This window comes from Vanrija pseudolonga, chromosome 6 (assembly GCF_020906515.1).
Source record: "Vanrija pseudolonga chromosome 6, complete sequence".
Lineage (NCBI taxonomy): Eukaryota > Fungi > Basidiomycota > Tremellomycetes > Trichosporonales > Trichosporonaceae > Vanrija > Vanrija pseudolonga.
Window position 1 is genome coordinate 79,157 of NC_085854.1, and position 13,719 is coordinate 92,875.

Consider the following 13,719-nt stretch of genomic DNA (forward strand, 5'->3'; position numbering starts at 1 on the left):
AGGCCACACCTCAGATCGTTTCAAGTCATGATGCATCTTGTACAACAACCCAAGGGGTCAAGCTGGGGAGAACACAGAGTATGGGATGGGTATGGTTATGCTTGTGTGGGTGGTGGGTGGTGGGTGGACGATCCTGAAGCCGAATCTCCTCCAAATGCACTCGTCGCGCTCTCCTCTTCTCCCGACCTCTGCTAAATGATGGCCAGTTCGGTCTTGCACAGCGCTGGCTGCTTGCCATAGTCTGGCTCGAGCTGTTCCGGGTGCTCAAACGTGCCGAATGTCAACTCGCTGGGGCCGTGCGCCGCAGGTCGTGACCAGAACGGGTCGACCCATCGGCGCAGCTTGACGTTGGCCGTCAACGTCAGGCTGTAGATTGCCTGGATGCCAAACAGGATGGGCACGACGACGATGGCCTTGTGAATGTCCTTGTTCTGGGCACGCCACGCTCCGTACGTCACGCTCTCCCAGACGCAAGCTCCAACTCCAATTGCCACGGTAAGGGCAATGCTCGCTGGCTTGGTGTGGCGGCCGGCTCCACGCAGTGCCGTCGCAAAGACGGTCGGGAACACTGGCGCCTCGAGGAACATGTTGAGCAGGAGGCAGACGTAGGCACCGGTACCATGGGACGCGGGAAGCACGACTGCCAGCAATGTCGTGATGAACGAGCCAATCAGGCATATGTTGAGAATCAGCCTCGGTGTGAAGCCAATGAACATGGCGCCGGATGCCAGGAAGCGACCGAAGGCGAAGACCGAGTGCCCGATCGTGAGGTCCCAGAACTCGTCGTCCCGGGGTCGGAAGCGCGCGAGCAGGGGTTCCCAGAAATAGGACACGGATTCCTGAGCGCCAACGTACGCCGACATGCAGAACACGCCAAAGACGATGATGAACCACTTTGCGGACATTCCATATGCCTTGCCGCGAGGGTCCAGTCCAGCATTCGCCATGCGCAGCTGTGTTTCTCGCTCCATGTCGTCTTCGGTGGCTTCCGATAGCGGCGCGTAGAAGAAGACGAGGGCAAGGGCAATGACGAACAGTGCGACAGCCAGGTAGCACCATTGGACATCGAATAACGATGCACGGCCTTCGAGGTTACGGAATAACGCCTTGCGGGCGAGGATGGGGGAGAGCACGCCGCCGATACCCTGGATACCTTGCGAGAAGTTGAGCCGTGACTCGGAGTACTCGCCCGGGCCGGCGAGCGCAATGAACGGGTTGGCGGCGACTTCGAGAATGGACAAGCCGCAGGCGATGATAAAGTTGGAGATGAAGAACCCCGCGTACGAGGCCAGGACTGACGACGGCCAGAAGCACATTGTCCCGCAGGCGTATATTGTCAGACCTGTGATGAATGTCGCCTTGAAGCCGTAGTGGATGAGGACATAGCCGCCGAGAGTCGAAGGGCCCACGACGTAGCCGATCCAGTACGAGCTTTGAAGGGCAATCGCCTTTGATGGCGACGATCCGATCACATCGAGGATCCTGCTGTTAAGGGTGCCGAGTAATCCATATGCGAAGCCCCAGAGGAAAAAGAGGATCGACACTGAGAGGTCAGCAAGCTGAATGAGGTGTCGAGCTCACCGAACAGAACCGGCCACCATGCTTCTCTTGCCGACAGCTCGGTGAGAGGTTTCCGGCCCCCCATCTGAACAAAGTCGAAGAACTTGCCCGTGGGCTGCTGTGTCTGCTCCATTGGCGTATCGTCCCGCGACAACCACTTCAACGGATGGAGTATGGTGCGGTCGCTCAGCTTCGTTCTTTGCGGGGCCAGTGGTAGGCCGATTGTCTCGCTCGAATGCGGGCTACCGTTTGTTGGGTTCGGACTTGGGCCAGGCTGTGGATGGTTGAAGCTGTCCCGACGTCCTCCGTTGGAATCGCGACGCCCCCCGCTGCCCATTCTATGCAGCGGCGCAACGATACCGCCGCGGCTGGGCATGCGGGCCAATGGAGCTACCATGGCTCCGCTAGCACTCAGCCGCCTGCTGGGTATTCTCGTCAATCCTCCGCCGAACCCGGTGCCGAAGATGGCAGTGCCTCCAGACTGCGCAATCGCCGCAGCGATGGCAGAGCCTCCGGCCGTAGATCCAGCGGGGGGACCACTGCGGAAGAGGTCAAAGATGTCCATTGTGTCCTCGTCTGGCACGTCGGGGTCTGTTTCCAAGATGGCTTGCAGGGGCATCTGGTCCACCTTTGGAGACTTGGGTGTGAACTGAAGCGACCGCATACTCTCCTTGTCGTTGCCGTTGGCGTTTCCGTTGCCATTGCCATTGTTGGATTCGAGCGGGTTGCCGTTGCTGTTGTGTCCTCCTGACGCAGCGTGGCCATTCGAGTTCTTTGATCTGTTCGATCCACGAGACAAGATGGCGGGTTTGAGCTTTTGTAGCAGTGGTTTGAGGACGAGGGCACATGCACAAGACACGCGCACCGAGCACTCGATCGCAGACCAGAGCGTACCATACGCAATGTCGTAGTAGTAGTTTGGTGGCCGCGAGTTTGCCGACACGTGGCTCATACCGATGGAGACTTGTTCTCTCAGAGCGGTTTGCAAGAACGAGATTCTAACTGTGACGAGTTAGTCGCACGCGAGCCGGTGTGTGGTGCGCGGGGCACGCTTGAACTCACCAACATCGACGATCGCGACGAAAATGAGACAGATAAAGGTCAAGACGAGGCCAATCTTCTGGTGGATCTCCATTCGGAGGCTGGTGATGATTGGCAAGGGGAGGACGAGGATGGCGAGGTCCGAGAGGATGTTGATGGGTGATGACGCGAGGAAGAGTGTGACCGTGTCCATGCAGGTCCCTTCGACCTGCACGTCCCAAGCGGCCTTGATCGGTCGGCATTGCTTGGCGGGTCAGTCGTGTCGTTCGGTCCACGCCACCGGCAATCTACTCACAAAGATGTTCAAGAATACCAACACCATGCCCGAGACGTTGACAATGGCAAGCACAGCGTATGAAGCATTGCGCAAGAATGGATGAGCACTCGCCATGCGGACGTAGAGGAGGAGGACAGAGGTTTTGGCTGTCATGGACGAGAGATTGTAGAACATGGGGAAGGCGTAGGTCGCCGCCTTGAGGGGCTTGACCCATTCTGGCTTAATCACTGGGATGTCAGCGAGGAACGGCTTTGGCGTTGCAGCGATGAACGCAAGGTGAGAAGGCCCTGCAACAATTGAGAGGCGACATGGAGCCGCTCCTTCCGTTGTTGGGAGATGGAGCCCGCGCGCCGATCCCGACGAGAGCAGCACTAGCTCCGGGACGGCCGGCCTTATCGCCCTCGCAGTCGCCGGCGACCAAAGCACTCACAATAGTCTACTTTCCCCATGCCCACGGTGGCGGCAAAGATGATGCATGTTGAGAGCGCGACGGTGAAGAGCTGATCGTGTCAGTTGATTCTGTGGATGGGCAGTGGATCCCGGCGGCGATTGCAAGTGGTTCTTCTTATCATGGTGGGCTCGTGCGCGGGAGTGGCATGGGCAAGGTCACCCAAGACGCCGAGGCCACCGACTTGCATGTTGGCAGCGACACTGACGACGACGGGCAACGCCCCGTACACGCAGCCAGCCCCTCTACACACACTTGTCATCCCCAACATACGCCGTCGGGCTCGCGTCCGCCCCAACGCAAAATGCCGCAGCGGCGGTCACTCACCCAAGCCAACAGAGTCACCCAGTCGTCCCAGTCTGCTCTTTTGCGAATGTAAAACTTGGACACGCATCGGAGAGCGACAAAGATGGTCGCGATGGCGAGAAAGACGGACGAGACGATGAGGACGGCCGGTGAGCGATCGTCATGTCGCGGGTTGCCCGTGCCGGCCGAGTACTCTACGTCGGAGGCCATGCCGCCGCTGGTTGTGTGATCGTGGTCGGTCGGGCGGGCGGGCTGGCGGGCGTATTGCCCCACTTAGGCCATGTTGGCTAGACTGAGCGTGTCGAGACGTGTACCGTGCAAGTTTGTCGAGGTGGATGCGGCGTGTCGAACGCACACAAATGTGGTGTGCGCGTACAGAGCGGTGTGGGTGTGGGTGTATGGGTGTGTGGGTGTGATCGGTCAGTCGGTCGGCACCAAGGTTTGATGCAGAGGTCGGCCTGGCGCTCGCTGTGTGGGGTTGGCGCCAGGGAAGTGGGGTGGGGTGAGATCTACAGAGGCGGGGCGGAGGGGGGTTGTTGGGCGGCTGAGGAGGGAGGGGGAGGGGGAGGGCGAGGCGAGGCAGCAGGGCCTGGCAGTGGCAAGGTGTTGGCCGACCCGCCCTGGTGTCATTGGGTTTTCCAGGCTCGATCAAGGTCAGGTGGTCAGGACAAGCTGCCTCTCGGGGGGGGTGGGTTGGCCAACCAACCTCCGACGCGAGTCCACCGCCCTCACGACAACCATCCAAGGCCTGAGTGCTTCAAATCGAGGCCGGGTCAAATCAAATGAGAGCATGCGAGTATGTAATCCATGCTGAAACTGGCCATTAACCTGTCAATGTCAAACGAGCCACACCTCGGATTATTAGGCACCCACCCCCCTTGCCTTCGCCCCCCCCGTCCCCGTCGGACAAGGCACGAAATTGAGCAGCGTTGACAGCAGGCGGAGACTTGGCTCTCACGACGACGAGCAGAGGCAGGCAGGCAGGCAAGCAGGGGGCATGCAGCAGACCACATGCAATGCATGTTGACACGGTGCACGCACGACTAGTGCAGATTGGTCCGGTTCCAATATACCGGTTCGAGACGAGGTCGGTTCTGGGCTTGACGGTGGTCTGGAACAAACGTCACAAGTGTGGTGCAAGTGGTGCATTTGCACGGCATGCTGCCATGTTGTCGTGTGGTGCAAGGATCCCAAGGAGGAGTGCGAGTCGACGGGGTGTATGCACTCTCCTTGTTGCTAGCTGCATTGTTCCCGCCCGAGCCAGACATGGCAGGCAGTCAGGCAGCAGTCACCGCGCGTCGCCACCGCCGTCATCACCACCACGCCGTCATACTCCTCGTCTGACTACTCCTCCACTCACTCGTCGCTTAACGCATTGCTGCACTGCATCAGCCATGCAGCCCACACCACCAGCACCACCAGCAGCGCAAGACCAGACTGCTGCTACGACGCAATCACCACCCCTGCAAGACTGGTATCCGCTGGAATCGAGCCCCGAAGTGCTCACCTCACTTGCCAGGGTAAGTGGGATGGGATGGGATGAGCGCGTCTCGCTTGCAGATCTAATCCGCAAATCCTAATGTCCCTGTCACGTCTGCCTTGCTCTTGCTGGGCTTGGCATCCAAACCAAACCCCATCAAAGCGCTAACCGATCGTTTAGCACTGGGGCCTGCCAGACTCGTACGCGTTTGTCGACGTCCTCGGCCTCGACGACGACACGCTCGCGCTCACCCCGCGCCCCGTGCACGCCGTCGTCTTCCTCTTCCCCGACACGGACGGCATCGTCGCCTGGCGCGCAAAGGATGCATACTTGTCCGCCGAGATCGGCGCCGAGCCGCTCTGGATCCCACAACGCGGTGTCGGTGCGTCGTGTCGTCAGCGGACATCGCCGCAATACCGGCCGCGAGTGGCGTGCCTTACCTGAACAGAGCTGATGCTCACCTCACCCACAGGCCACAGCTGTGGCACTTTCGCCGTGCTGCATGCACTCGCCGAGACGCGACTCGCATCCGGGCTCGACGGCTTCTTTGCAGAGTGTCGGTGTGAGTAGTCGAGTCGACGTGCAACGCAGTCAGCCCAGCTCACCCTCAGCGCTCACGCCCGAGGGCCGAACGGCGCTCCTCGCCACCTCACCCCTCATCAAGCCCGTCCACAACTCACTCGTGACTGCCGGCCAGACGATCCTGCGCGAGTCCGACTGGGCAGACGCCGACCACTTCATATCGTTCATCCGCCACGACGGGCGCGTCGTCGAGATGGACGGCGCTCGGCCGCGTGTCGGTGGCGTGGACCGCGGCGCTGCGAGCGACGACCTGCTAACTGTGAGTGCTGCTAACAACTGGTTGGCTCTGGCTGTTGATCACTTACCGCGCCCCCCGCCCAGGATGTCGCAAAGATTGTCAGAGAGCAATACGTTCCGCTTGCCGCCGACAGTGTCCACCACTTTTCGCTCATTGCCTTGGTCAGCAACTCATAGCCTATAGTCCGTCGTGCTTAAGTGCGCAGAAACCCATATGCATCAGCGGTGCACATATATATTATATCTACGAGATCAAAAGGTTCAAAGGGCCGCCGTGGTTCACGGGGAAGCGAAAGAGTGTGTGGTTGTATCAAAAATGTTCAGAGAGGGTGCAATGTTCAGAGAGGTCGAAAGTCCTTTTGTTGCGAGAGCTCGAGAGAGAGAAACCGGGAGAGTCTAGGGAGAAGCACGGGCGCGACACATCACGGCCGTGATGTATTATGCGCGCACCTTGAGCAGTTGGGAGATTCTTGAACGACGCGAGTCGCTCAAGACACGGCGCTTCCACGAAGAGTGGTTCGAGGTGTTGCCGTTGCCGCCCTTGCCGCCCTTGCCACCCTTACCACCCGGTCCTCCTCCGTTACCACCGCCACCTCCCTGCCCTCCGCTGCCTCCATTGCCGGCTCCGTCACCAGTGCCCGAGGCACCGCCGTCGCCACCTCCACCACCGTTGCCACCGTCGTGACCGCCCTTGGCGTCACCTCCGTTACCTCCGCCACCGCCGTTACCGCCATGAGCAGAGCCGCTGCCGGGGCCACCGTTGCCACCGTCGCCACCGTCACCGCCGTTGGCGCCGCAGTCCTCGCCAGCACCACCGTTGCCGCCATCACCGCCATCGCCACCGTTGGGGCCAGTCGCGCCGTTGCCACCGTTGCCGCCGTCACCTCCGCGGCCACCAGTGCACGAGGCCCTGGGTGGGGGAGAAGCCGTGGTTGTAGTGGTCACGGGAGTCGACGTGGTCGTGGTAGTGCTGTGGGTGGTTGTGGTGGTCACGGGCTTGGACGTCGTAGTCGTTGTCGTGGTGACAGGCTTCGAAGTCGTGGTTGTGGTAGACTTGGGGGGCTTGGTCTTGGTCTTGGTCTTGGACCTGGTTGTCGTGGTGGTGATGGGCTTAGACGTCGTGGTCGTGCTCGACTCGCACTCCGTAGTGGTGGTGGTGTGAGTCTTGGAAGTCTTGGTGCGCGACTTTGTGGTCGTGGTGGTCACGGGCTTGGAAGTCGTGGTCGTAGTAGTCACAGGCTTCGAAGTAGTGGTCGTGGTAGTGACGGGCTTGGAAGTAGTAGTCGTGGTAGTCACAGGCTTGGAAGTCGTTGTCGTGGTACGCGTCTTCGACGTACGGGTCTTGGACGTTGTGGTGCACGGCTCCGAGGTAGTCGTGGTAGTTCTGTGGTGCGAACTAGTCGTGGTAGTGGTACCAGTCTTAGACGTAGTGGTCGTGGTACCAGGCTCAGATGTCGTCGTGGTCGTGGTGGAACCAGGCTTCGAGGTTGTGGTAGTCACGGTCGTAGACGATGTCGTGGTGGGGGTATGGGTGGTCGACGTGGAGGTAGGAGGGAGCGTGATGGTGACGCAGACCATGTCGTCTCCACCGTCACCTCCCTTGCCTCCAGCACCGCCGCTACCGCCCTTGCCGCCGCCGGGGCCAGAGCCACCGGCGCCGCCGTCTCCACCGTCACCACCGTCACCGCCACCAGGGCCAGAGCCACCAGCGCCGCCGTCTCCACCGTCACCGCCGTCTCCGCCTCCTGGTCCCGCACCGCCAGCACCGCCATCGCCACCATCGCCACCCTTTCCACCCGGGCCACCGCTAGCGACCGGGACCCACACGCAGGTAGTGGTCACAATGTGGGAGGAAGTAGTAGTTGTGTGCGTGGTCTGGGTGGTAGACGGAGAGGTCGTCGTTGTCGTGCCGGTGGTGCCAGTGCCAGTGGTGCTCGACGTCGTGCCGGTGCCAGTGGTACCAGTACCCGTCGTGCTCGAAGTGGTGCCAGTGCCCGTGGTGCCAGTCGTGGAACCGGTGGTGTGAGTGCTGCTCGTGGTGCCTGTCGTGCGAGTGCTGCTAGTAGTGCCAGTGGTGTGGGTGCTGCTGGTAGTACCTGTGGTGCCAGTACCAGTCGTGCTCGAAGTGGTACCTGTACCCGTCGTGCCAGTCGTCGAACCAGTGGTGTGAGTGCTGCTCGTGGTGCCCGTTGTGCGGGTGCTGCTAGTAGTACCTGTGGTGTGGGTGCTGCTGGTAGTACCTGTGGTGTGGGTGCTGCTGGTAGTACCTGTAGTGCCTGTGCCAGTCGTGCTGGTACCTGTAGTGCCTGTGCCAGTCGTGCTGGTCGAAGTGTGGGTTGTGGACGACGACTCGGGGGGAGGAACAGTGTAGCAGCACATCTCGACGCCGCCATTGCCGCCCTTACCGCCGTTGCCACCCTTACCGCCAGCACCGCCGCCGGGACCCTTACCGCCGGCGCCGCCGTTACCGCCGTCTCCGCCATCACCACCACCAGGGCCGCTGCCGCCAGCACCGCCCTCACCACCGTTGCCGCCCTTGCCACCTTGGCCAGGTGGGCATGGAACGCATGTAGTCGTAACAGTGTGAGAGCTGGTAGTCGTGGAGCTTGAGGTCGGTGGTGAAGTAGGAGACGAGGTTACCGAAGTAGTTGGGCTCGTCGTGGGGCTAGTAGTAGGCGACGAGGTTACCGAGGTAGTGGGACTGGTAGTGGGGCTCGTCGTAATCGAGGTGGTAGTAGTCGTTGTGATCGACGTCGACGGGCTCGTGGTCGGGGAGGTAGTCGGGCTAGTAGTCGGGCTCGTAGTGGGGCTAGTGGTCGGGCTCGTGGTCGGGCTAGTGGTCGGGCTCGTGGTCGGGCTCGTGGTCGGCGAAGTAGTCGGGCTCGTGGTAGGGCTTGTGGTCGGCGACGTAGTGGGGCTCGTGGTCGGGCTCGTGGTCGGGCTCGTGGTCGGGCTCGTGGTCGGCGACGTAGTGGGGCTAGTCGTTGGGCTCGTGGTAGGCGAAGTGGTGGGCGACGTGGTGATCGAAGTCGTGGTGGTGGTAGTCGAAGAAGACGACGTGCTCGTGCACGGCACTGTCTCCGTACGGCAGCACATGCCGCCGCCACCTCCGTTACCACCAGCGCCACCCTTACCGCCCTTGCCACCAGATCCGCCGCCAGGTCCCGCACCGCCAGATCCACCAGCGCCGCCATCACCTCCGTCTCCGCCGCCAGGGCCAGAGCCGCCGGGGCCACCCTCACCGCCATCTCCGCCATCGCCACCGCCGGGGCCAGCTCCGCCAGCTCCGCCGGGGCCACCGTCTCCACCCTTGCCGCCGCCGCCAGTAGCGCAAGGCTCACAAATGGTGGTCACACAGGGCGTTGCACTGGTTGAAGTCGTGGTGGTGGTCGTCGTGGACGAGGTCGTTCCAGTGCTCGAGGACGTGCTCGGGGTCGAAGTGATCGTGCCAGTGCTGGAGGACGAGCTTGGCGTCGAGTGGCTAGACGTCGAAGTGATTGTGCCAGTGCTGGAGGACGAGCTTGGCGTCGAGTGGCTAGATATCGAAGTGATGGTACCCGTGCTTGAGGACGAGCTCGGCGTCGAGTGGCTAGACGTCGAGGTGATCGTGCCCGTGCTCGACGAAGAGCTTGGTGTCGAGTGGCTCGATGTCGTTGTGGTAGATGAAGACGTGGTTGTGGTCGATGACGAGCTTGGTGTCGAAACAGATGATGAGCTGGTAGATGAACAGGGCACGGTAACGTCGTGGCAGCACATGCCGTTGCCACCGCCGTTTCCACCGGCACCGCCGTTACCGCCCTTACCACCAGCACCACCGCCGGGACCAGACCCGCCGGCGCCACCATCGCCGCCACCACCGCCATCACCACCACCGGGGCCAGAGCCTCCGGCGCCGCCGTCACCGCCATCACCACCAGCGCCACCTCCTGGGCCGCTGCCGCCTGCACCACCATTGCCTCCTGGACCACCGTTGCCGCCCGTGCCCGTGGCGCAGGGCACGCATGTCCTGGTCACGCAAGCCGAGGTCGTAGTGGAGGTCGTGGTCTGGGTAGTGGAGTGGCTCGACGAGGTAGTGGTTGTGGAGCCCGTGCCTGTCGTGGAGGAAGTCGAGCCCGTGGCGGTTGTGGACGAGGTCGAGCCGGTGCCGGTGGTCGAAGACGTCGATCCCGTGCCGGTGGTCGAGGACGTCGAGCCGGTGCCCGTGGTCGAAGACGTCGAGCCCGTGCCGGTTGTAGACGAGGTAGAACCCGTGCCCGTGGTCGAGGACGTCGAGCCCGTGCCGGTAGTCGAGGACGTCGAGCCCGTGCCGGTAGTCGAAGACGTCGAGCCCGTACCGGTGGTCGACGAGATCGAGCCCGTGCCGGTGGTCGACGAAGTCGAGCCGGTACCCGTGGTGGACGACGTCGAGCCCGTGCCGGTAGTGGAAGAAGTCGAGCCCGTGCCAGTGGTCGACGAGGTGGAGCCCGTGCCGGTCGTCGACGATGTCGAGCCCGTGCCGGTCGTGGACGAGGTAGAGCCCGTGCCGGTGGTGGACGAAGTCGAGCCCGTACCGGTGGTCGACGAGATCGAGCCCGTGCCGGTGGTGGACGACGTCGAGCCCGTACCGGTGGTCGACGAGATCGAGCCCGTGCCGGTGGTCGACGAAGTCGAGCCGGTACCCGTGGTGGACGACGTCGAGCCCGTGCCGGTAGTGGAAGAAGTCGAGCCCGTGCCAGTGGTCGACGAGGTGGAGCCCGTGCCGGTCGTCGACGATGTCGAGCCCGTGCCGGTCGTGGACGAGGTAGAGCCCGTGCCGGTCGTGGAAGAAGTCGAGCCCGTGCCAGTGGTCGACGAGGTGGAGCCCGTGCCGGTCGTCGACGATGTCGAGCCCGTGCCGGTCGTGGACGAGGTAGAGCCCGTGCCGGTCGTGGAAGAAGTCGAGCCCGTGCCGGTCGTGGAAGACGTAGAGCCCGTACTGGTCGTGGACGAGGTCGAGCCCGTGCCGGTCGTAGACGAGGTCGAGCCGGTGCCGGTTGTAGAAGAGGTCGAACCCGTGCCGGTGGTGGACGAGGTCGAACCCGTGCCGGTTGTAGAAGAGGTCGAACCCGTGCCGGTGGTGGACGAGGTCGAGCCCGTGCCGGTCGTAGACGAGGTCGAGCCCGTGCCGGTCGTGGACGAGGTCGATCCCGTACCGGTGGTGGACGAGGTCGAGCCAGTGCCCGTGGTGGACGAAATCGAGCCCGTGGTGCTCGTTGTGGAGCCTGTGGTGGTGGTGGATGAGATCGATGATGATGTAGACGTGCATGGAACCTCAACGTCCCAGCAGCACGTGTTGCCACCACCTCCGGCGCCTCCATCACCACCCTTACCGCCGGATCCACCGGCGCCGCCGCCAGGGCCAGCGCCGCCAGCACCGCCGCCGCCTCCATCGCCTCCGCCACCGCCGCCGGGTCCAGCGCCACCAGAGGCGCCGTCACCACCAGAGCCACCGGAGCCACCGCCGGGACCAGCGCCGCCAGCGCCGCCGGGGCCGCCATCGCCACCCTTGCCGCCCATACCAGTCGGGCATGGGCCACAGGTCCTGGTTACACAGGCCGAGTGGGTTGTGGAGTGGCTGGACGTGGTCGTAGTGCTTGTGCTTGTGATCGTCGTGGAGGAGGAGGTCGGGGTCGACGAGGTTGTTCCAGTCGACGACGTCGTGCCCGTCGTCGAAGTGGTTCCAGTCGATGATGTGGTGCCCGTGGACGAGGTCGTACCAGTCGACGAGGTGGTGCCCGTGGACGAGGTCGTACCAGTCGACGAGGTGGTGCCCGTGGTCGAGGTCGTACCAGTCGACGAGGTGGTGCCCGTGGTCGAGGTCGTACCAGTCGACGAGGTGGTGCCCGTGGTCGAGGTCGTACCAGTCGACGAGGTGGTGCCCGTGGTCGAGGTCGTACCAGTCGACGAGGTGGTGCCCGTGGACGAAGTGGTGCCCGTGGACGAAGTCGTACCAATCGACGACGACGATGGGGTAGAGGTAGTCGACATGCTGGAAGAGGAGGTAGACTCGCACGGGACTTCGACATCATAGCAGCAAGTGTTGCCACCGCCACCAGCGCCGCCGTCACCGCCCTTTCCTCCAGAGCCGCCAGAGCCTCCGCCCGGGCCAGCTCCACCAGCTCCACCGCCTCCTCCGTCGCCACCGTCACCGCCACCAGGTCCGGCTCGGCCTGAACCGCCATCACCACCACCTCCACCGGATCCACCGCCGGGGCCAGCACCGCCAGCGCCGCCGGGCCCGCCGTCACCGCCCTTGCCACCGGTACCGGTGGGGCATGGGCCGCAAGTCCTGGTAACACAAGCCGAGTGGGTTGCGGAGTGGCTGGACGTGGTGGTAGTCGAGGACGAGGATGGGGTCGAGGTCATGGACGTCGAGGTCGTCGAGCCCGTAGTGGAGGTTGTCGAGCCAGTGGTCGACGTGGTCGAGCCTGTAGTCGACGTCGAGGTGGTTGAGCCAGTGGTAGACGTCGAGGTGGTCGATCCTGTGGTCGAGGTGGTTGACCCGGTCGTCGACGTCGAGGTGGTCGAGCCAGTGGTCGACGTGGTCGAGCCTGTAGTCGACGTCGAGGTGGTTGAGCCAGTGGTAGACGTCGAGGTGGTCGATCCTGTGGTCGAGGTAGTTGACCCGGTCGTCGACGTCGAGGTGGTCGAGCCGGTCGTCGACGTCGAGGACGTGGAACCGGTAGTCGACGTTATGGAAGTCGACGTCGTCGAGGACGAGCTTGGAGTCGAAGTGGTAGAGCCACTGGATGTGGTAGTAGTGGAGGACGAGCTAGGCGTCGAAGTGGACGAGGAAGAGATGCTGGTAGATGTGCACGGCACGTCCCAGCAGCAGGTGTTTCCACCGCCACCAGCGCCGCCGTCACCGCCCTTACCACCGGAGCCACCGGCGCCGCCGCCGGGGCCAGAACCACCAGAGCCGCCGCCACCTCCGTCTCCACCGTCGCCTCCGCCCGGGCCCATACCGCCAGAGCCGCCGTCGCCACCACCTCCGCCGGCACCGCCGCCGGGGCCGGATCCGCCAGAGCCACCAGGGCCACCGGAGCCACCAGAGCCACCCAAGCCGGTAGGGCAAGGGCCGCAAGTCCTAGTGACGCACGGCGTTGTGGTCGTACTGTGACTGGACGAAGTAGTCGTCGTAGATGACGAGCTTGGCGTCGAGGTCGTGGAGCCGGTGCTCGAAGACGAGGGTGTCGAGTGGCTCGAGGTCGAAGTAATGGAAGTCGAGGTCGTCGAAGACGAGCTCGGCGTCGAGGTTGTCGAGCCAGTGCTCGAGGACGACGGCGTCGAGTGACTCGAGGTCGAAGTAATAGATGTCGAGGTTGTCGATGAGGAGCTGGGCGTCGAAGTCGTCGAGCCAGTGCTAGAAGAGCTGGGTGTCGAGTGGCTCGACGTGGTGGTGGAGGACGAGCTAGGCGTCGAAGTGGACGATGACGAGATGCTGGTAGATGTGCAAGGCACTGTGCGGCAGCACATGCCATTGCCACTTTCGGCTCCACCATCACCGCCCTTGCCTCCAGAACCACCAGCACCGCCGCCTGGGCCAGCGCCGCCAGAGCCGCCGCCACCTCCGTCTCCGCCGTCACCGCCACCGGGGCCCATGCCGCCGGAGCCACCGTCACCACCGCCGCCGCCAGCACCACCAGCGGGGCCAGAACCGCCAGAGCCACCAGGGCCACCGTCGCCACCCTTGCCGCTTGTGCCGGTAGCGCATGGCTCACAGATGGTGGTGACACATGGCGTGGTCTGGGTCGAGCTCGTCGTCGTCGT

The 13,719-nt window shown here is 63.2% G+C and overlaps 4 protein-coding genes across 5 annotated transcripts; 2 read left to right on the forward strand and 2 right to left on the reverse strand.

Moving 5' to 3' along the window:
* Positions 1-66: 66 nt before the first annotated feature.
* On the reverse strand, positions 67-3,866 carry gluP_3 (Glucose/galactose transporter). The gene is made up of 6 exons (XM_062774341.1): positions 3,654-3,866; positions 3,309-3,378; positions 2,897-3,105; positions 2,623-2,845; positions 1,582-2,562; positions 67-1,543 (listed from the first exon to the last, which is right to left on the reverse strand). Exons 1-6 carry the CDS (start codon positions 3,840-3,842, stop codon positions 192-194), a joined length of 3,024 nt encoding a protein of 1,007 aa, XP_062630325.1. The 5' UTR covers positions 3,843-3,866; the 3' UTR covers positions 67-191.
* Positions 3,867-4,984: 1,118 nt separating this feature from the next.
* On the forward strand, positions 4,985-6,161 carry UCH3. 2 transcript variants are annotated; one of them, XM_062774342.1, is made up of 5 exons: positions 4,985-5,152; positions 5,293-5,494; positions 5,561-5,674; positions 5,724-5,953; positions 6,016-6,161. In XM_062774342.1, exons 1-5 carry the CDS (start codon positions 5,027-5,029, stop codon positions 6,106-6,108), a joined length of 765 nt encoding a protein of 254 aa, XP_062630326.1. In that variant the 5' UTR covers positions 4,985-5,026; the 3' UTR covers positions 6,109-6,161. The 2 variants fall into 2 exon arrangements, with proteins under 2 accessions (XP_062630326.1, XP_062630327.1); XM_062774343.1 differs by having other exon boundaries at positions 5,585-5,674.
* A 3,113-nt stretch (positions 6,162-9,274) lies between these two features.
* On the forward strand, positions 9,275-11,980 carry LOC62_06G007821 (uncharacterized protein; the record flags this gene model as incomplete). The annotated part of the gene is made up of 1 exon (XM_062774344.1): positions 9,275-11,980. One exon carries the CDS (start codon positions 9,275-9,277, stop codon positions 11,978-11,980), a length of 2,706 nt encoding a protein of 901 aa, XP_062630328.1.
* Positions 11,981-12,193: 213 nt separating this feature from the next.
* COL1A1 (Collagen alpha-1(I) chain) lies at positions 12,194-13,687 on the reverse strand (the record flags this gene model as incomplete). The annotated part of the gene is made up of 4 exons (XM_062774345.1): positions 12,194-12,721; positions 13,049-13,312; positions 13,411-13,645; positions 13,671-13,687. 4 exons carry the CDS (start codon positions 13,685-13,687, stop codon positions 12,194-12,196), a joined length of 1,044 nt encoding a protein of 347 aa, XP_062630329.1.
* Positions 13,688-13,719: the final 32 nt, after the last annotated feature.